This window comes from Epinephelus moara, chromosome 18, assembly GCF_006386435.1.
Source record: "Epinephelus moara isolate mb chromosome 18, YSFRI_EMoa_1.0, whole genome shotgun sequence".
Taxonomy (NCBI): domain Eukaryota; kingdom Metazoa; phylum Chordata; class Actinopteri; order Perciformes; family Serranidae; genus Epinephelus; species Epinephelus moara.
In genome coordinates, this window is record NC_065523.1 from 13,536,540 (window position 1) to 13,557,515 (window position 20,976).

The 20,976-nt window shown below is 39.4% G+C and overlaps 2 protein-coding genes across 7 annotated transcripts in view; one reads left to right on the top strand and one right to left on the bottom strand.

Moving 5' to 3' along the window:
* The first annotated feature begins 1,586 nt into the window (after positions 1 to 1,586).
* On the top strand, positions 1,587 to 11,382 carry LOC126404831 (perforin-1-like). Of its 4 annotated transcripts, none has more exons than XM_050068184.1 (5): positions 1,587 to 1,642; positions 2,218 to 2,794; positions 8,191 to 8,329; positions 8,428 to 8,639; positions 8,742 to 11,382. In XM_050068184.1, the coding sequence occupies exons 2-5, from the start codon at positions 2,262 to 2,264 to the stop codon at positions 9,892 to 9,894; spliced, it is 2,037 nt and encodes a 678-aa protein (XP_049924141.1). In that variant the 5' UTR covers positions 1,587 to 1,642; positions 2,218 to 2,261; the 3' UTR covers positions 9,895 to 11,382. The 4 variants fall into 4 exon arrangements, with proteins under 4 accessions (XP_049924141.1, XP_049924142.1, XP_049924139.1 ...); XM_050068183.1 differs by lacking the exons at positions 1,587 to 1,642; positions 2,218 to 2,794 and adding exons at positions 5,672 to 5,787; positions 7,493 to 8,068 and having other exon boundaries at positions 8,742 to 11,378; XM_050068185.1 differs by lacking the exons at positions 1,587 to 1,642; positions 8,191 to 8,329; positions 8,428 to 8,639; positions 8,742 to 11,382 and adding exons at positions 2,925 to 3,063; positions 3,175 to 3,386; positions 3,582 to 5,382 and having other exon boundaries at positions 2,073 to 2,794.
* Positions 11,383 to 11,624: 242 nt separating this feature from the next.
* Positions 11,625 to 20,976, bottom strand: part of LOC126404830 (hornerin) — a 40,952-nt gene continuing 31,600 nt past the window's right edge. For all 3 annotated transcript variants that reach the window (XM_050068181.1, XM_050068180.1, XM_050068179.1), the window contains 13 exons: positions 18,175 to 18,237; positions 18,016 to 18,063; positions 17,879 to 17,914; positions 17,145 to 17,198; positions 15,992 to 16,027; positions 15,457 to 15,501; positions 14,455 to 14,496; positions 14,184 to 14,243; positions 13,544 to 13,618; positions 13,151 to 13,183; positions 12,803 to 12,841; positions 12,227 to 12,283; positions 11,625 to 12,001 (listed from right to left, as the gene is read on the bottom strand). In XM_050068181.1, coding sequence (XP_049924138.1) covers positions 11,997 to 12,001; positions 12,227 to 12,283; positions 12,803 to 12,841; positions 13,151 to 13,183; positions 13,544 to 13,618; positions 14,184 to 14,243; positions 14,455 to 14,496; positions 15,457 to 15,501; positions 15,992 to 16,027; positions 17,145 to 17,198; positions 17,879 to 17,914; positions 18,016 to 18,063; positions 18,175 to 18,237 — 593 coding nt within the window. In that variant the 3' untranslated portion in view covers positions 11,625 to 11,996. The remainder of the gene's footprint in view (positions 12,002 to 12,226; positions 12,284 to 12,802; positions 12,842 to 13,150; positions 13,184 to 13,543; positions 13,619 to 14,183; positions 14,244 to 14,454; positions 14,497 to 15,456; positions 15,502 to 15,991; positions 16,028 to 17,144; positions 17,199 to 17,878; positions 17,915 to 18,015; positions 18,064 to 18,174; positions 18,238 to 20,976) is intronic.

Below are 20,976 nucleotides of genomic sequence, written 5' to 3' on the forward strand. Positions count from 1 at the left end.
CACTGTTCACAATTACAGACTATGCATAGAAATTACGGGAGCCTCAGTATTTACTCGTGAGAAAATCTGTTGCTGCAGTAGGTTAATAAATGAGTCACTAACCACCAGCCACGTGACAGTTTGAGTGCAGTGCTCAAGTCTTATATATGTGCCGTATTGTCAATTTCAAGCAACAAAAAAATGTCATAACTGGGAAAATTTTGCTGTTGTCACTCAACAAAAGCAATAGATGCACTTGGATTTCGATGTTCCCGAGGAGCACTTGAAGGCAGCAGGTGACGTGCTGGAATTCTCTAATGGAAGAGAACTGTTGATGATCTAGATGAATCACACCCATGATCACACCACACCACACCACCTTCACCTTTCGCCCGACTCTGCTGCTCGGACTTCATGACATGCTTCCGCCTACAACCACACTTCTGTGGGACTGTGCCTACTTGCTGTACATGCTCATACTGTTTTATTGCTGCATAGGTTTTATATTTACCCCATACTAGTTATTATTTATATATATACTTCTATACATGCACATTAGTCTGTACTTCTTTTTGAAAATCTGGTTAGATGCTAAACTGCATTTGTCTCAGTACTCTGTGCAATCACAATTAAGTTAAATCTAATTTAAAAATTAACAGTGTCTTCTCACTCAGTTTCAAACATGTTAAAGGGACAGTTCAACCCCAAATCAAAAATACATATAAAACAAAACATTTGAAAAACTCAACGGCAATGTCTCTTTCCAGACAGCATCACCTGGTTACCCAAAGTAATACACGGACTTTGTTGTGAGCAGTTTCATATAGAAGCTATTTTCTTTCTACCAAACTACATCCAGCAACCGTATCACCACACAGAGGGAAGCGTGCATGTACTGATGGACACTGCTGTTGAGTATTTCAAAGGTTTTATTTTATTTTATTTTAATTTATTTTATTTTATTTTATTTTATTTTATTGTGGGCGCTTTGAGCACCACAAGCTGAGTACCATCTAGTTACATTATATCCGAGAGAAGGCAGATGTCTCTACGGCTGATATCTCCAACACTTGGCCACCTACACCAGAACAATATAGATACATATATAGCTCTAAGGGTAAGAGGGAAAAAAAATATTTTTGGCTTTGGGGTGAACTGTCCCTTTAATTTCTCCATATTAGATGTACTTTTGTTGGGTGTGGAAACATAAATGATATTTTCTAATGTGTAAAAATGGTCAAAAATCACTCTACTTTTTGGGTTTATTTAAATGTAGATTCATTTTCTTTTCCATGTCAGTGTTTGCTGCTGAAACAACCGAATTTTTTCAAAATTTCTCACTAAAATTTGATCCTAGCACATCATAAACAATTACGACAAAATTGGTTGTAATAGTCTTGAGAAATTTAGTGTTAGGATCACAGTCTCCTAATGTCACATAGTATGACCAGACCGCAGCACCCCTTTCAAAGAAGTGCGAGTTTATTCTTCTTTGATCAAACTGTCAAACAACTTTTTTTCCCCCTACTGTTGTCTCAAAGACCACTGTCACCTCACTCCCCCACAACGCCCTGTCCTGCCTCCTTCTCTTTAAAAACACATAATTCGAATACTGATGCACACAGTCAGATTTGCATTTCCAGTGTGTGCACGTAAGAAAAAGGTGAGTCTATGCTTATCTGCTATTTTTGAAATATTCTAAAACTTGATGTAAAAAATACATAATATTCAGTAGTCTGTCAAGAGTGTCCCTATTCACTCTGTCACAAGCTTTATGTTCCTTTCTGACTGTTAGAGACTAAACATGTGTGCAAGTTGATGGATACAATCCTTATATGTGGTTTGTCCAGTTTTCTAGGTTTTATAGTCTTCAGATTTGTTTCAAGCTTTAGAGATGCCTCTAAAATAGTTGAATCCAGAGGGATCCAGAGAAGGTTTATTTATGAGCAGGTAAACAGTGGCATGTTTAAAACTGGAATAAAAAATATCAGTAGACCAACTGTCTAAAATTTTTCTTTTAAAAACAAAGTGGGATGCAGTCAGATGGACAGGTACATGGTTTGAAAGCGCAACAATGTTTTGACATAAAAATTTCACTGAAGTGATTTTAACTCATTTATCATGTGGTAGAAAATGTTTATTGCTGCTTCAGTTCGGCTTGGTCCTCTCCAACCACTAACTTTTAGTGGTGTAGTAATAAACGGCTTCACTTGCTCATGAATCATGTTTGTCTTTCAGGTTTAACCATCAGTTTCTATCCGTCACCCAAACTTAAAAGAAACATGTTTCTCTTGAATATCTGCATCTATGCCAGCCTCATGCTGTCCCTCCCTCAGTGTACATATCAGTCATGCACAGAGGGGACACCCAGACAGTGTGTAGATGCAGAATTTGCTCCAGGTACCAATTTGGCCGGGGAAGGCTTTGATATCACCAAAATGGAACGTAAGGGGGCCTTTGTGCTTGACATGAATAGGTGGAAACGCAAGGACAAAACATGCACCCTGTGCAGCAACCCCTATCTGGAGAACAAAAAGCAAAAGCTCCCCTTGTCAGTGGTGGACTGGAGACCAAAGCAGTCCTGCAACATGAAAGTAGCCAGTGCGCTCCACCGGTCCAGTGAGTCCCTGGTCAGTTCCAGTACCTCTTCTGTGGATAACAACTGGCAGACCAATCTAGATGTTACTGTAGGTGAAAAAAGCGGCAAAGTGATGCTAGCTGGTACCCATTCTAAATTGGCTGAATACTCCATGGAAAAAACAAAAAATGACAAGTTCAGCTTCACAAGCCTCAGCATGTCCTGTGAGTACTACAGGTAAGAAGGACTAGGATAAAACTTTTCTCCACACACTCCCCTCATGCAAAGATAAATGCAATAAACAAAATGAATGAACTTTGATGCTCAAATGCAATACTGTTGTATTCTCTGGTCTCACTGTGAACAGCTACAGAGTGTCCGGCACTCACAAGTTGCACAGGGAATTTTATAAAGCAGTCAAACAGCTCCCCAAAATCTACAGCCCTGAATCCAAGCAACAGTTTTATAAACTGATAGACAACTTTGGCACCCATTACATCACCAAGGTAAAACAAAATGATGGCGTGATTATAACAAAAGAAAATGCACATTTATGAACAAATTCAAGCGTAACAAATTTGCTTATGCAATTTATGTGTTTAAATATATAATTCCAGGTGAAGTTGGGAGGGAGTGTTCAATCTGTGACCAGCATCAGGCAGTGCCAGGCCAGCCTGCAGGGCCTCAATGTGGAGGAGGTGCAGATGTGCCTGGAAGTTGAGGCGTCAGCCAGCATCAAAGCTGAAGCAAAAGCAAAAGTAAAACACTGCCAGAAGGACATGGACAAGATGGAAATGAAGACATCCTTCTCTGGCCTCTTCAACGACAGGTAGGACATTTTGTCTCATATTCTGTTACATTTTCTACTGGTTTGCACTTGAAGTGATTATTGTAAACCCTGGAAACGCTTAACTAACTAAACTGCAAGAATTGAAATGTATCAGATTTTAAATTCTCACTTTCTGTTTAAGAGCTTTTGGTTTCTCTTGCGGCTCTGTTATCGAAGCAACTCTCTCCTCTACAGATTCACAGAAATAAAGGGGGGCCAAACCACGGAGCCGGACCTTCTATTCTCTGCTGACAAGGATCCATCAGCTTACAAAAAATGGCTGAACACACTACCACAGAATCCAGACATAGTCTCATACTCCCTGGACTCACTGCATGAGTTACTGCCTACTAACAGCCCTGTCCGCAAGAACTTGCGCTCAGCCATTAGCCATTACATCCTGGAAAGGGGTCTGTGGAAGAACTGCAGTGACCACTGTCAGGCCGGCATCAAGAGCGACCCACGAGATACCTGTGTCTGCCAATGCCACAATGACCCTGCTGTAAACCAAGACTGCTGCCCAACCCGTAAGGGTATGGCACGGGTCATCATAACTGTACAACGGGCCTCTGGTCTGTGGGGAGACCACACCACAGCCACAGATGGCTATGTGAAGGTGTTCTTTAATGGGCTGATGTTCCGGCGTACTCCTGTCATTAACAACAACAATAATCCACATTGGGCCATGATTGTCGACCTGGGCACCCAGGATTTGTCCTCAGGAAATACAGTGAAATTTGAAGTGTGGGATGAGGACAACAAGTGGGACGACGACCTGTTGGGACAATGTGAGCAATCTCTGTTTGCTGGAGTCAAGGAGGATCTCTGCAACCTGCATCATGGCCAGCTGTTCTACAAATTGGCAATGAAATGTGCTCCGAGTCTGAGTGGAGCTACATGCAAAGATTATAAACCTTCGCCTATGAGTCAAAGTTTGAAAAGGCTGTATGTGTCCCGTCATGCACATCCTGTTCCAAAAGCCATCCTCTTAGAGATGGGTGTGTTTGTGAATGAAACAAGTTCACAGAGAAACCAGAGTCTTACTGCGGAGACTCAAAAGTTTGATTCCATATAATTGGCTTTACTGATGCAAAACATTAGGAATCATTTTTTAAAGTGTATTGATTTGGTGACATTAATCTAAGCAAAAGGCATCATTCATGACTGTAATTCCCTATTAAATCTCTCCTGATAACTGACAAAATGGCCTCAAGTCATATTCAGGATGTTTGAGATTTGTATTTGACAGAAGTCTACTATTAATAGAGGCTAGGTAGAAAAGATAGTTTGATTTGATTTGCATCATAAAGTCATAGTTATACTGCAGACACTGGCCTGGTCTTTAACAGGACAGCAAAGCATATGCAGTTGATTATCCTAAAAAATTCTGCAGTTACTGAAACATGAGTTTGATTTAATGCAGCTTTCACCAGTCTTTTTTGTATCTGTGCATTTTCAAAGCATTTTATTGTCTTTGTACAGGCATTTGAAACAGTGTTTTATACATTTTAATCACATTATTACCTTGATGATTTTTGACATGTTGCTTGACGCCCATTTCTAAAGCGAGAAGTGAAGAACAGAACACATGCAGAGTCCATTACACATGTGGTGTCATCATATTATAAATGTTTTTTATATTTTATAGTCAGTTTCTCTCCTACTTACATGTTTTTTCTACATATCCTTAATGCTTAAAAGTGTTTTTTCATGTATGAATCCATGTATCTACACTTTGTTCAATGATTTTTTTTCTTGTTATCTGTAATTGAATGCACTTTTCTCTGTTCATTTCAAATATGTCAATTTATCCATCTTTAATTTACCTTTCAGTATTCCTTAATATATGGCTTTTATACATATGCACAGTACTTACTCAAATTACTATAGGTTTTTTGTGTATTTTAATTTAGATTCATTTTCTTTGCTGTCTCAGCGTTTGCTGCTGAAACAGCCCAATGCTATAACAGAGCTCATTAAAATGTTTATCATGTACAGCTGTTGAGTTACTTTGTGTTTGTGATAAACTTAAGAAATTATTCATTAGAGTGTGACAGTCTCTTAGTCTCACAGAGTAAAGCCACAGCCCACCACCACTTCAGAGAAATGATAGGTTTGTGGTCTCTGGTCCGTTACTGACTGGAAAGCCAGTCTTACTTTTATGCTGTCACTATGTGTTTGAGTTCATCTGTAGACCAACAGCTCCTCCCCCTCAGTGCTATGTCTGTTTAGCATCGATGAAACTTTAAAACCACATTTTGTTCCCCATGCTTTCATGAGACCACCACCACCTCAACACTTCACCCCCTCACATACTGCTTTTTTATCATTTGAACGCAAAGCACTGATATTCATGCTCACAGTCAGTTTCTCAAGTGCAGCGTGAACAGGCAAGACGAGGGTGAGTCTCAGCTGATGTGCTTATATTTAAATATTGTTTTACTTTATTTGAATATACGTAACTGTCTGTGAGTTACTTACAATTGTCTGAAGTTATTTAGCATCTGTATAAAATTTTCTTTAGTGTCACTGCTGTATCAGTGAGCAGTTCTATAATATACTTTAGTCCTGTCCCATTTGTGAGAGCAGTTAAACATTTAATGAGCTATAACTGCTGAGTCATTTCCATTTATTCATAGGGCAAATGTTGACCAAAGCAGTTGTGTAGTCATGACTGTAGCCGAGACTCAAGTGCAGTTATAAAAAGATTGGTCTTAAGACTGAATTTTAAAAATGGCGATGGACTAGAATGGCGCGACAGTGAGAGCTAAAATGTTTCACAGACTAGGAGACAGCAATGAAAACAATTTATCACCTTTGGGGTTTAACTAAAAATGTAGAACGGAAAGCAGTAATTGATCAGGACATCTGAGAAGTCTTAAGTCGGAATAGGGACTAAAGAGATCTGACATACAAACTTGTGCTGATCCGTACAGTGCTTAAAACACAATTGAAGAATTTCAAAATCAATTCTATATTTCATTAGTCTCTGTTCTTGGTACTAGTGAGGTGATTCTAGACAAACCGCAGGAAAGAAAAGGATAACTGACTCAAATAAAGAAAACTACAGCAGTCAAGATGCAAGGAAATAAAAGTATGTACAAAAGTCTACGGATTCCTAGGAGACAGATAAGGTTTTATTTTCACAATAGACCTAACATGGCAGAAAGCTACCACTAATGACAGTTTGTCAAATTTTAAGACAGACTCAAATGTGACACCAAGACCATTGCAAGTTAAAGGGAATTTGTCTTAATCTCATTTAGCCCTTCCTTTAGACATCCAGTGTTTGACACCCTTGTGGCAAATGAAAAGAGATTTAGAAATGCCCTGCTGACTTCTCTAGTAAACAAACAAAAGTTATGTTTACATTCCATGTTTCTCATTAAAATGCATTTTGCATATCCTTGAGGATCAACATACGGTGTTGAATGCATTTCCCTCCTCATAAAATATACATGAAAAATCTTGGGATGGCATGTTTTCTAAAAGTAAACCCAAGTTAAAGTACAATAGGTCCCAAAATAGAGCCTTGAAGTACACCACAAGAGGAAGAATCAAAGGAAGATAAAGATGTATCACTTGCAACTGAAACCAATCTGTTGATAGGACTCGAACCAAAATAGTATCGTCTAGACCAGCTTGATATAGAGAGAAATAACTTTTGATATGATTTGGCGCTATATACATAAAAACTGACTTGACTTGACCACAAGGCCTGGAAATGATTGACATGATTGAGATGGCCCAAGAGGACAGAATGGTAAACATTTTCAAAAGCAGCAGAGGGGTCTAACACAATTTAAATAACGTAATTTATTTTTACTTGAAATTTATCCAAAATGTTGTTATGGTCTACAAAGGAGAGGCAAGTTAGTGGCAAGTTATTAAGCACTGTTAGAGAGGGTTTTGTAACTGCATGTTAGAGGGAGGATGGGACGATCTACTGACTTAAGGTGTTTATTATGGATAAAATGCTGAGCCAAAAATGTCACTTCTTTAAAAAGGAGTGACAGAATTACTATACGTCCAGTGACCAAGTAGAGGTGTAGTAATGAACTGCTTTACTTATTCATGTTTGTTCAACAAAACTGTTTCTCTTTCAGGATAAACCTTCAGTTTCCATCCATCACCCAAATTATGAGAAACATGTTTCTCTTGAATATCTGCATCTATGCCAGCCTCATGCTGTCCCTCCCTCAGTGTACATATCAGTCATGCACAGAGGGGACACCCAGACAGTGTGTAGATGCAGAATTTGCTCCAGGTACCAATTTGGCCGGGGAAGGCTTTGATATCACCAAAATGGAACGTAAGGGGGCCTTTGTGCTTGACATGAATAGGTGGAAACGCAAGGACAAAACATGCACCCTGTGCAGCAACCCCTATCTGGAGAACAAAAAGCAAAAGCTCCCCTTGTCAGTGGTGGACTGGAGACCAAAGCAGTCCTGCAACATGAAAGTAGCCAGTGCGCTCCACCGGTCCAGTGAGTCCCTGGTCAGTTCCAGCACCTCTTCTGTGGATAACAACTGGCAGACCAATCTAGATGTTACTGTAGGTGAAAAAAGCGGCAAAGTGATGCTAGCTGGTACCCATTCTAAATTGGCTGAATACTCCATGGAAAAAACAAAAAATGACAAGTTCAGCTTCACAAGCCTCAGCATGTCCTGTGAGTACTACAGGTAAGAAGGACTAGGATAAAACTTTTCTCCACACACTCCCCTAGCTCTGAAAATAAATGTAAAACCTTTGTACACTTGTTTCATATTGCTATTGTTTTTGTCTGGTGTGTCATTATAAACAGCTACAGAGTGTCAGGCACTCCCAAGTTGCACAGAGAATTTCAAAAAGCACTGAAACAGCTCCCCAAAATCTACAGCCCTGAATACAAGCAACGTTTTTACAAACTTATTGACAACTTCGGCACCCATTACATCACCAAGGTAAAGCAAAGTGATGAGGGCAAAAACCGATAAAAAAAATTAACAACAAAGTAACAAAATTGCTTATGCAGTTTATGTGTTTAAATATATAATTCCAGGTGAAGTTGGGAGGAAGTGTTCAATCTGTGACCAGCATCAGGCAGTGCCAGGCCAGCCTGCAGGGCCTCAGTTTGGAGGAGGTGCAGATGTGCCTGGAAGCTGAGGCGTCAGCCAGCATCAAAGCTGAAGCAAAAGCAGAAGTAAAACACTGCCAGAAGGACATGGACAAGATGGAAATGAAGACATCCTTCTCCGGCCTCTTCAACGACAGGTATTTTCTCATACATTTTGTGATGTTTTGTAATTATTTTAATACTTTTACTGAAAGAAAAGCCAGATTGTCTCAGATATTAAAGCAACTCTCTCCTCTCAGGTTCACAGAAATAAAGGGAGGCCATACCACGGAGCCGGACCTTCTATTCTCTGCTGACAAGGATCCATCAGCCTACAAAGAATGGCTGAACACACTACCACAGAATCCAGACGTAGTCTCATACTCCCTGGACTCACTGCATGAGTTACTGCCCACTAACAGCCCTGTACGCAAGAACTTGCGCTCAGCGATTAGCCATTACATCCTGGAAAGGGGTCTGTGGAAGAACTGCAGTGACCACTGTCAGGCCGGCATCAAGAGTGACCCACGAGATACCTGTGTCTGCCAATGCCACAATGACCCTGCTGTAAACCAAGACTGCTGCCCAACCCGTAAGGGTATGGCGCGGGTCATCATAACTGTACAACGGGCCTCTGGCCTGTGGGGAGACCACACCACAGAAACGGACGGCTATGTGAAGGTGTCCGTCAATGGGATAATGGTCCGGCGTACTCCTGTCATTTACAACAACAATAATCCGCATTGGGCCACGATTGTCGACCTGGGCACCCAGGATTTGTCCTCAGGAAATACAGTGAAATTTGAAGTGTGGGATGAGGACAACAAGTGGGACGACGACCTGTTGGGACAATGTGAGCAATCTCTGTCTGCTGGAGTCAAAGAGGATCTCTGCAACCTGCAACATGGCCAGCTGTTCTACAAATTGGCGGTGAAATGTGCTCCGAGTCTGAGTGGAGCTACATGCAAAGACTATAAACCTTCGCCTATGAGTCAAAGTCTGAAAAGGCTGTATGTGTCCCGTCATGCACATCCTGTTCCAAAGGCCATCCTCTTAGAGATGGGTGTGTTTGTGAATGAAACAAGTTCACAGAGAAACCAGAGTCTTACTCAAGGTTTTTCCTGCATTGAGAATGACAAGACGGCTGACTCTGTCAAATTTCATGGTGCCTCCAGCTCTCCAGAAAACTCTGAATGGTATCGCAATGGAAAACAGTGTTTTCTAGCAAGTGTTGCGCTTGGTGGATTTCTATCACTTCTAACTGCAATCGCAGCATTACGCCAATATAGTGGCACTGTCGTAATTCGCACAGTCCACCAGGAAAGCACCACCAAAACTGCAAAAGAGGAAGAAAAGATCAATCTGATTTGGACTGCAGAAAAGCAGGGGCTAGTCCAGTTCAGTGCGCCATAGTGTTTCCGCTTATAACATTTTTGCCACCAAAAAAAAAAAAGAAAGAAAAAAGTCACTGAAGAAAACAAAACTATTTTTCCTGCTGTTTAATGATAGTTTTATATCATCAATTGGAGTTTATTAATGCCATTGCAAACAGCAGCCAAATTCTGGGTTTCTTTAGCTACTCCACACGTCTCTACAAGTGTGCCTGAACGTCTTGTACCGAGACTATAACGTCTAACGACAACTGTAAAACATTATTCATTATAATATATAACAGCATGACTGCCACCTATACTGATAAAAGCAAATACATTTTACAAAAGGAAGTAAAATTATCAAATTAAATTACAGAAAAAAGGACAGGCAGTCTTATAAAAGTGTCTCGTAAAAGTGTGTGAGAGGGGATTACTTAAAATACAAATATTTTTACAATTATTTTTTAAATGCTTCAAAAATAGGAGCTCTTTGTTTGTGTAAATAATATTCTACCAGCAGAATAAAATTTGAGCTTATCAAGCCTTTATGAACTGCTACTTCAGTATAAAAAAGACTATTACTGGGACAATAGAAATTTGCTGATGAACACTTAATATCCAGGAATTCACACTATAGACACCACTGACTATCCACGTAACAATTTGGCCACAGTTTATTCATAATTATATTTTTTTCCAATCATATAGTTATTAGAACTCCTAAAATGTGTTGCTTGTAAAATGTGTTTCCTTGAGCCAGCTGAAGGCACAGTACACATTATCAGGGTGGTACCACCTTCGCCTCATTTTGAGCCAGGAAAAACCCCGTTACTGCAGAAACTCAAATGTAAGATTCGATACAACACCCATGTTTGGCTTTACTGAGGCTTACATGATCTTTTTACTAGGTGTATCAATGAGGTTAACTGCAGCAAAATCCTTTAACATCCATTGTTAAATCTGTACTTGTCACAAAGGATGAGAAGTATGTCTGTTGGGGAAGAATCTTTTATGTGCTGACAAAGCGGTTGCACTGAATTATGGAGAGTGTTACTATATATACTAAATAATTTGTTTGAAAGAAAAGTTATGTTAATGTAGGCTCTCAGAAATCAGCATCCACAAATGATCCAGCTGACTGAGATGTACTTGTAAAATGTTGTAACATATTAAAAATATGAATAAAAGCAGTGGCAGACATATACTTCTGTTTTATATACTACATATGCATGTTATTTGTATCATATAGTACCCACTGTGCTTTAGACACTGGCCTGGTCTGTCACAGGACAGCACAGTATACGCAGCACATCATCTAAAAGTTCTTGCAGCTGTCAAAATATGAATGTGATTCAATGTAGCTTTTACTTATGGACTTATTTATGCCTTTTTTTTCTCCCATACTTTTAAATAAAATTGAAATGTTTGCAGATTTTATGTATTGTGCAATCACTTTGTAGCATTTTAGAATCTATATAAACATATATAACATATATATATTCAAGTGTGTTTTAATCACATTATTATTTTGTCTGTTATGGTTTCATATGTTTATTCATATTAAAGGCATCATTTCTGAACTGTTTGTAGTATTTGATGTTTTATCTCATTACTTTTAGTTTTGATGTGAGTGTGTTTAACTTCGGTGGTGTTGTCTGACATGAGAAAGGAAGTGGTAAAACTTCCTGTGCACGGATGAGGCTTCGCTGACACTATTACAGAGAACAATGTGTGCAAGTAAACACAATGGTTTTACTCAGAAGCTTCTATTCAGCATCATCTGACATATAATTTATTGGATTAAAACAGTAAAATCATCATTTTAATATTTATTTTAAAACATAGAGGCAAATTTCTTGCACTTAACAAATACTTATGTTCATCAATCACCACCAATTTCTTCAGTGTTGACAGAATAAGACTGGTGGGGCACTGCAGGTTTTCGGACCAACAAGACAAACAGGTAACAAATGTCCACTTACAGAGAAAGACAAGGGAGGGTCAGAAAAATAAAGCAAAAGACAAAACAGACAACACAGCAGGACAAAATAGAGTGAAACACACACAAGAAAAGCTTTGAAAACACATTACGCTGAACACATTATGGAAATGATCCACTTGAAGAAGTCCAGGTCATTTGAATTAGCCTGGTTAAAGAAAGAGACAAGAAGGACAGGGGGAAAGAACACAAAAACACCAAATCAAGAATAATCTATTCATTTGAGTGGTCGAGAAAAAAAACACAAGGCCACAAATGAATTTATGTAATGGTAATGAAATCACACAATTTCCACTTGGTGGAAGTTTTAATAGTTTTATTGTGTTTTAACTGGGCCTTCACGCACCAGTTATAAACCTCCCTTCATTCTCACCTTTGTATCCATTTCCAAGGGCACCATTCACTCCGCCATATTTGCCAGTTTGCTCTCCTGTGAAAGGATCAACCCAGTTCAGTGTAATATGTGTGCTCAGAGGGAAACAGATGCAGTGAGAAAAAGAGGTTTGACAGCTAAGTTAACTCTTGCAGAAACGGGTTTATACTTTTACTAGAGGACTCAGCCAACTCACTCTGCAGGCTCCATACCCTTGAGTGGGAAAATAATCCATAATGCATGCAGTTGTATTTTTGGCGTGACAGCAATTTAAGTAAAAGTATGTTCAGAGCATGTAAAAAGAACAGTCCATTTTCCAAAAGTAGCTGTAACTCGTTTGTTTTTCTCAGGGAAACAATGCACATGTGTGAAAGCACAGTAATATTTTGACACATGCAAAACCGCACACTAACAATTAGATGTGATAGCTATTTTGTAGCACAGGGAAATGTGCACTGCACTCTGTGCTGCCAGTGTAATATTATGCAAGAGGACATGACTAATAAGGTCACCAGAAGCGGCAAAGTGAGTGGAACTTGGTCATAAATGAGGAAGTCTGGGGGGTTTCTTGCTTACCCAAGGCATCTTGAGTTGCTCCTAGCTGTGCACCATAACCTTATCAAACACAAGCAAACAAGTTACATTTTTAAAACAGACAAAATGCACAAAATAAAATTGTATTCTGATTTTTGGGGGGCTTTGGGAGTAGCCGAGAAATGTGTGCAGCTGAACTGTGTACTTAAAATCTCAATTATGCAAGACATACGATACTAAAAATACTGTCATGCTCACACAGCAACTTCTGTGAATTGCAATGTGATGTACTGGTGTGACAAAAGACGCACAGCAGGGTTATTGTGCTTTGTGTGAAAGGATGTGTGTGTGTGTAGGATTTTTTGGGTGAGAGAATGCATGGAAATTCACCTGTTTGCTGAGGTCCATATCCTGCACCGGCTCCTGAAACAATACAAAACATGTAGATACTTGGACTTCAATAGGGGCAACAATTATGAGTCACAAAAGACAGAGATAATGTACACACAGAGACACAAACACATCTGCTGTCTGTCCCATAATGGAAAGACAGAGATGGGAAAGAGAGCATTCATCTCTGTCTGAATTCATGGCAAATTAAAACTGGTAAGTGACTCCTTTGCTTATTGTTTGTTTTCTTAATTAATTAGCATAGTTATGTTTTCTCAAATGACTGTCTGACTGAGGGTTCTGACCTCAGCGGGACTTGAGAGAAACAGCTTCACAGTTATTTTCCATCAGACAGTTTCTCACACTTTATAGCTCACTAACACTCATTCTCACCATATTTGTTAGAGGTTTTGGCACCTTCAGCTGCAAGGTTGAGCTGCTGAGCAGGATATGGGTAGCCACCATCACCTGAGGGGGTGACAAATCCGTTAAGTATTTAACTGTTCTGGTAGCTATGATGTTTAGGTACATGAACAGGATGGGTGGGTGTGGTGCAACAAAATGAGAAAATATCGTTTTTATTTCATAGTTTAAGTTTATTCCTTTAAACCAGTGACCAGTGTTGTTGTTGTTGTTGGGTTCATTTTTGTTATTGTATCATACAGCACTTTGAGGACATTGAAACCAAAATCTGCCTACCCTCTGAAATTCTCTTATTAACATGTTATATTATGGTAGTTTAAATGACAATTTGCTGTTTGACAAGGAATTACAAACTGCTGCGTTTTCCAAAATGTCAGACTATTCCATTAAATTTACATTTCATAATAAAGTTGAACAGGGGTCTAATAGCTACAGTATGTTGAGCTGTCTTTGACTTTAATAGACACCAGCTTACCAAAAATGTCAATGGCCACAGTAGAAATGTGTTATTCTATACATAATTGATGTAACTTTCTATACTCTGTAATACAAATGTACTCTATTTTAGATTACAGTCGCAGCTGAAGTTGCAAACACATGCAGCTCTTACCCTCCAGTCCAGTAGGAATCACTGGAGCATTACCATAAGGGACCTGAGCAGCTCCGCCTCCTGCAGGGAAAAAAAATAATAAAAAAAAACAGATGGGCAAACTTACTCATGTCTATTCTCTCTTTTAACCCTTTTAATCTCCACATGCTATAAACTGCTCTGTGCTATCTACTAGTTCAAATCTGACTCATGCATGGAAGGCCACATTGATGTTGACGGAGGCCTGACTAATTGTGCAACAGAAGGATGAGGTCATGTCATCACTGCTCACCATATTTGCCAGCAGTTGGGTCCAGTCCTGTACCAAGTGCTCCTGACAGAAGACAAGAGGGGCTTCAGTGACACATTGAAGAAAGTACATTCATACAAAGATCTTACTGGTGAACTGGAGGAGGTTGTTCTCTCTCCAGCATGATACAACAGTTTCTCATAGTCATAGATTTGACTGAAATGTGTTACACAGATATTTTTAGCCATCAAGTCCTACAACCCATATGACCACATTTGTTCTGATATGACCCTCAGGTGCATTTCCTAAATTAACACCCCTTTCGATGGCAGGAAATCACCACGTCCTCATACAAAAACTAAGCTTGTCTATGACCGTTAATATACAGTTTTAAACATGTGGTTAACATTGTGAGATGGTCGCAGTTGCACCAAAACTATTTGGTGAAGTTCAGAAAAAAAGATCATGGTTTGGCCTAAAATAAGTACTTTTGCTACTAATGTGTATATACGTCACATGACACATCTTGTTATGTAGTTAAAAGGACTCAGTGTTGACTTTTGGTTTCACACGTCACATTAACAGTGGTCTCATGGGTGAAAGTCCTGTTTGTTTAACCCACCCATCCAACCCAACCACTTCCCTTTGTGGACTTTCTACCTCTTTCTACTATATCACCTGACTCCCTCCTTTGCTCCCATCATAATTACCTGCAAAGTGGTCATAATAAACTGTATGAATGACCCATGAGGTCGTATTTTTGAGGACGACAGTCACTTTCTAGTTCCTTTTATGTTGCATTTGACTGAAACTCTGCTGCTATGAATTATATAATCAACTTATAAGTTACTATGAACAAACTTAAACCATCAAAGAGCCTGCAGCTTTAGGTGTTTGCTAATGTTATCTTTTCCACTAGTTTCATAGGGTCATTCATACTTCTAGTATATGTGTGTGTGTGTGTGTGTGTGTGTGTGTGTGTGTGTGTGTGTGTGTGTTAGTAACAGTGTTTGGCAGCCAGAGGACATTCCTTAAATCTCTTACCATACGCCCCTGGCACTTGCCCAGGGTAGGCTCCTGTACCGAGAGCTAGAAAAATAAGAAATATATAAACAGGCAGGTGAGACACTGTTTATCCATTGACTGATTCACACTTTTGAATAAAACTGTGTGAAAAGCATCTATGTGAGCAGGAAGTCAGAAACCACCAGATTAAATTGGTCAGCTTCTATAAATAAGAGACAATAGCTACACCTAGTGGATAAAATACCACACTGGACATTTTCAGCAGAGGAAATGTGCTTTCTTGTTGGCCTCTTATTTTTTCAACTGGAGGTTAAAAGCATCTACAGGTTAGTGACATCATCCGTTATGGGTTTGAGCAGGTTATAACTCCACAAAGTTGTTACCTCCATGCTTTCCTGCTTTTTTCTCAGCACCATCAGCTAACTCTGAAGGGTAACCGAGCCCTGAAACATAGTTCTAATTAGCATTATAATTGAGTTTGTAAGTTAATGACTCTTTAAGTAGACTAAGTTCTCCATAACTTTCTGTCTTTTTATCTTTAAATGACACTCACCAGCCCCTTGACCATCGCTGTAACCATTCCCATAACCTGCAAAGAGAAGGAGCTGTATGTTAAAACATTTAAAATGAATATATATATATAGTTTTTAAATGATTCAAAGCTAATTTTTTCAACTGCATTTGACATCTCTGACTGTACCTGGAACCAAAAGAAAAGAATATCTTCAAGAAAGCCTTCTACATGCATGTGAAATACCTGTAGACAAACCTTCTGCACCAGCATCTCAGAGAAAGAACAAAGAGAGTCACTAAAGACAAAGGATCGGCCTGTCTTAACTAAATATCATCACTCCTGTCAGTGACGGTTTTGATGCAGATTCTCCCTGACACCAAACAGAATGAAGAGTGATCCATGGTCAGAGGAGGCAGACAATTCACATTTCAACGATAAAGTTTTTTTTTTTTTATATATATATATATATATATTTAAAGGAACAGTGTGTAGGATTTAGTGGCATCTAGCGATGAGAATTGCAGATTGCAACCAGTTGAAACTTCTCCAAAGCATGGACTCAAGGTTAGGATTCCTTCAGTGTTGTTTGGGAGATTTTTATCGGGAGCTGAAACATCTGCAGAGGTCTCTTCCTCTCTAAAGCAAATGGACCAGGTGATTAAAACTGTTAAAAATGCTGAATGAAGCAATTTCCTGGTATAAATCAATGCTTCTCCTATGCTGCTCACCTCGTCGCGGATGGGACGCTAGCCCAGTGCCTGTTATTGTGTGCTCGCCCTTTTTCTTTGATAACTAACCAGACATTTAGGAGGTTTTACCAGGAGATGAAGTATACTTCCTCTCCAAAACAAACAGACTCAGTAATTCGAACTGGTAAAAACACTGAATAAAGCAGTTTCATGGTTTCCACTACTGTGGAACAACATGGCGGACACTGTGGACGAGGCCCTGCTCCCTATGAAGATATAATTGGCTCATTGTAAGGTAACAAAGACACAACAATTCTTATTTTCAGGTGCTAAAGAAAACGTACTTATCATATTTATCATTTTCCATTTCTGCCAACCCCCCCTAAATCCAACACACTGGACCTTTAAATTATCTTCTATGGTGCCTCCTGTAACTCAATGTACAAAATTTGTTTGGGTGAAATTGATTTTCTTCGTGCATGTAGTGATGAGTTTTTACTTACCATAGCCATTGCCCGCCATGGCACCCAGGTATCCTGTTGCACCCTCACCATAGCCTGGGATAACACACATTCAAAACATATTGAATGGGACACAGACTCATGCTATTTCTGCATTTGTTTACCGAAACACATCAATATATAACTTGGGACAAATCTGAAACATGGAAAGCCACTACAGAGAGGCAATATCTTGATGTTCAGACTTCTATACGTACAAACGAAGAGGAAGGGCACCCAAAGGAGTACAGTCTGAAATGGTTTGTGAGCAATCCTTTATTTTTGTTGTCATGTCTACTTCTTTTTAAATCACTATCAATTAATCACCAGAAAGGTTATAAATACTGAAATAGCTTCTCCTCTGACCTTTAAAGAAAACTGAAGATGAACTCGAACACAGCTTAGGTTTTTTCTAGGAAGACTCACAAGCAAATGATCCGTTTACAAGGCAAAGTAGGTGCAACAGCTGATTTTCTGCCGTGAGAAACATGATCTACTGTGCATCCTCAGCTCCCTTCACATCCTGAGCATTAAAATTTAGGTGGAGAAATCCTGATTCTCTTAAGTCAGTGTCGTCAGACAGGTTTCTATATTTGCATACAGTCACTGGGTTTGTGGAGGAGGCCGTAATGAATAAAAAGAGTACAAACTGAGATTGAATGGGCTTCAGAAAGGTGACAGATTATTGAATCACTGAATCATACAACCTCACCGGGTGACTTCCCTACTACACTTACCGTGGGGATACCCGCCCTGTCCAAGAGCACCAGCAGCTAAGATTTATTTTGGAGACAGAAAGAGTTAGAGGTTAGTACTTGGCACAAAAGGACACCTAAATAAATACAAAGACAAGAAAAAAGGAGTAAACTTTTACCTCCATGTTTGCCAGCTGCACCACCCAAGTATGCTCCCTGTCCCAGACCTGTAGGCAGTGCATGGGAATTTTTTACCACAGGTAGTCATATCCCCTATCAGCATCTCCATCTGCTTACAGGAACTGTTTCCCTTGTTATGTGTCAGTGCTAAACATTACCTGCTCCGTAGCCTCCAGCGCCCAGGCTCCCTCCCAGATAGTTTCCTGGACCACCAATATAACCTGTAGAGGAAGTTAACACAAGCTCAGAAAAATCACCTGTGATTTCGTGTGGGCTGGAGGGACATGATCCCTGATTTGTTTTTATAAAACCAACAGTAGCAACATTCATAGAGGAAAACATGAGTATGGAACGCTCAGTAGCCTACTGCTTTTGGCTGAAAGTCAGGTTTAAATCTAAATCACGTTTTTAAACACATGATAGACCTGGGACATAATATCCTGCCTCATTCACTTGTTTCCATATACAAAAGGTACAGAGGCTGCTGTTGATGGACTGTTGGACATGTGCAACTGACAGCGGAACAAAAAACTAAATATACGCACAATGGATTTCGACATGTTTGCCAGGGTTGGATGGTTTTTTGCACCCTCTCCACTGGACACTTTCCTTGGACTGAATCCCAAAAACCACAATACCAGATGCTGAATCTTCTTCCAACATCGCTTCACAATATCTCTTTATAATGTCTATTTTTAATGAGTCATACACTTATGTCTCCTTATTTCCTTTGCCTCTTATATCTCACTCTTTCTGTTTTCATCTTTAAAGCACTTTGTAACCTCTGTTCTGAAAAGTCCCCCATAATTAAAAAATTAAGGCACAAAATAAGACACAGCGATATTGCTGGAGGTATTCGATTTAAGAACTACAGTGGGAGTTAAAGAACTGTGACCCAAACCTTTGTCCTACAAACTAGATCAGTGATTAAGAGACCATCACCTGAATCAACCCAAAACAAAGTAGCCTTTAAATGCGCAGCCCAGGGTAATAGTGGATACTACAAAACTCTCCACAAACATATGAAGCCAAGAACAACAGAAATGTGCCGCTGTTTTTGGCTCTGGGACTTTGAGTTCTTGAAGGAGGATGTAACCTTTGTAACAACAGAAGACTTTCCTTATTTTAGAAAATCCTTCGAAATTAGGACAAGTGCACGACTGTATGCAACACGTAAACTATGTAACTATTTGGATCTGAGGCTGTAACAAAAGCAATATGTGGCATAGCACATATAAAAGTATATTTTTTAGTTTGATACACAAACAGATATCACTTAAACAAGCACATCTTTACTTTGAGCACTCAAAGGTCCTCTGAAAGTTGATTCAGTGTAATCAGAAGCCATGCCCATCCTGTTACCAAGAAGAATTCAAATCAACATAATCTATAATGTCATTAAATGTAACCCCAGAATAAACATTTGCTTATAAATTACTCACCCAGTTTCACCTTGCATTTGTGAAGGAAACATTGTTTTTCTAGAATGTCTCTGGTGAACAAAGCTTCCAAAAATGGAAAAAAATTCTTGATGAACTGAAGTCATAGCAGTCCATTCTTCATTACAGCAAGACTATACAAAAAGATCTGTTTACAAATTCTCACATAACTCATGCGGCATATTCCAATTCTCATTTTTCCAGTCCCTCAGTACTTCTCAAACACGGGCATTTTTGCTAAAACCTTACTATTTAAAACTCAGCTGAAAATGAAACTTCGCTATGCTCTCAAAGCCAGACTCCATTAACAAAAACAATCATTTTACCTTGCTGAACACGGGAGTTGTTGGTCTACCACTGCCTCGATCAGTTAGTTATGTGTTATTGTGTGGCTTCAGTGTTTTAAAGGATTATTTTGGATTTACCAAAGTCACACAATAATATGATCGAGGCAGGAGTACACCAGCAGCTCCCGTGTTCAGCAAGGTAAAAATAATGTTTTTGTCAATGGAGTCTGGCTTTGAAAAGAGCATTAGTTTCACTTCGGTTCAGTTTCCCACCAGAAAGGGCTGTCGGTTTGGGAAGTACTGAGCATACGACTGGATAAATGAGACTTGGATTAGACTGCACGAGTTGTGTGAGAGTTTGTAAATGGATGTTTTGCTGTTGATAAACATGGACCCCTATGACTTTAATTGGTCAAGAAGTCTCTCTGTTTTTGGATTCTTTGATCATTGTGGAGATGTGTGAGAAGAATTAAGTTTTTTTCTTTGACTGCTATGATCCTCCATCCATGCAAAGATGACATTATAATTATAAATGACACCACACAGCATGCCAAGCAATACACATACAGGCTAATGGTTTCACCATTTCAAAAGCCACTAGTCACTCCAGCTGCTGGCCCATGACCCTGAAACTACAACAACTATCATAAAGCAGCATAATCACTGTAGTTACTTTTTACCATGTCCTGAAGACTAGTACGATATTGACAGGCTCAGACATAGTAATCAGTTCTGTGTCACTGATCAAAGGTTACAGACAAATGCACACAAAGACAATCCATATGTTGCAACTTCAAGCTGTATACTGTAGGTGTGTGTTGGTTTTCTAACCGGTTTGCTGGGTGTGCACCACAGTTGGAGATAGTGACGCACATGGGATGGAAGCATATGAAATGTGCTTGAAGGTATGTGTAGCTCAATTATGGACTCAATTACTTGATATGGAGGACAACATATAATTATACCAACTGAGATCTGGTATTTCACTACTTCCTGTTGAAACTCGATGTTATGTCTTGTGACTCCATGTGGGATGGGCAAGATGTTTGGTGTGACACAGAAATAATTATTTAACTAAACGCTAATCATGGCCTAAAAGCACAGCAGCACTAGAGAGACATGCAAACAATCCTCAACGCAGCAATAAACAAAATGACTAAAGATAAAACTGTTGACAGGACAACAAGGCAGCGGCTACTTCTTTAACTTCGGATAAACAGGATAATATACAATC

Excerpts from the sequence above, each read along its gene's own strand:
- LOC126404831 (XM_050068182.1), top strand. The coding sequence starts at position 2,196 with ATGAATCATGTTTGTCTTTCAGGTTTAACCATCAGTTTCTATCCGTCA. Across the intron at positions 2,795-8,190 it reads ATGTCCTGTGAGTACTACAG|CTACAGAGTGTCAGGCACTC; the intron begins GTAAGAAGGACT and ends CATTATAAACAG. Across the intron at positions 8,640-8,741 it reads TCCGGCCTCTTCAACGACAG|GTTCACAGAAATAAAGGGAG; the intron begins GTATTTTCTCAT and ends CTCTCCTCTCAG.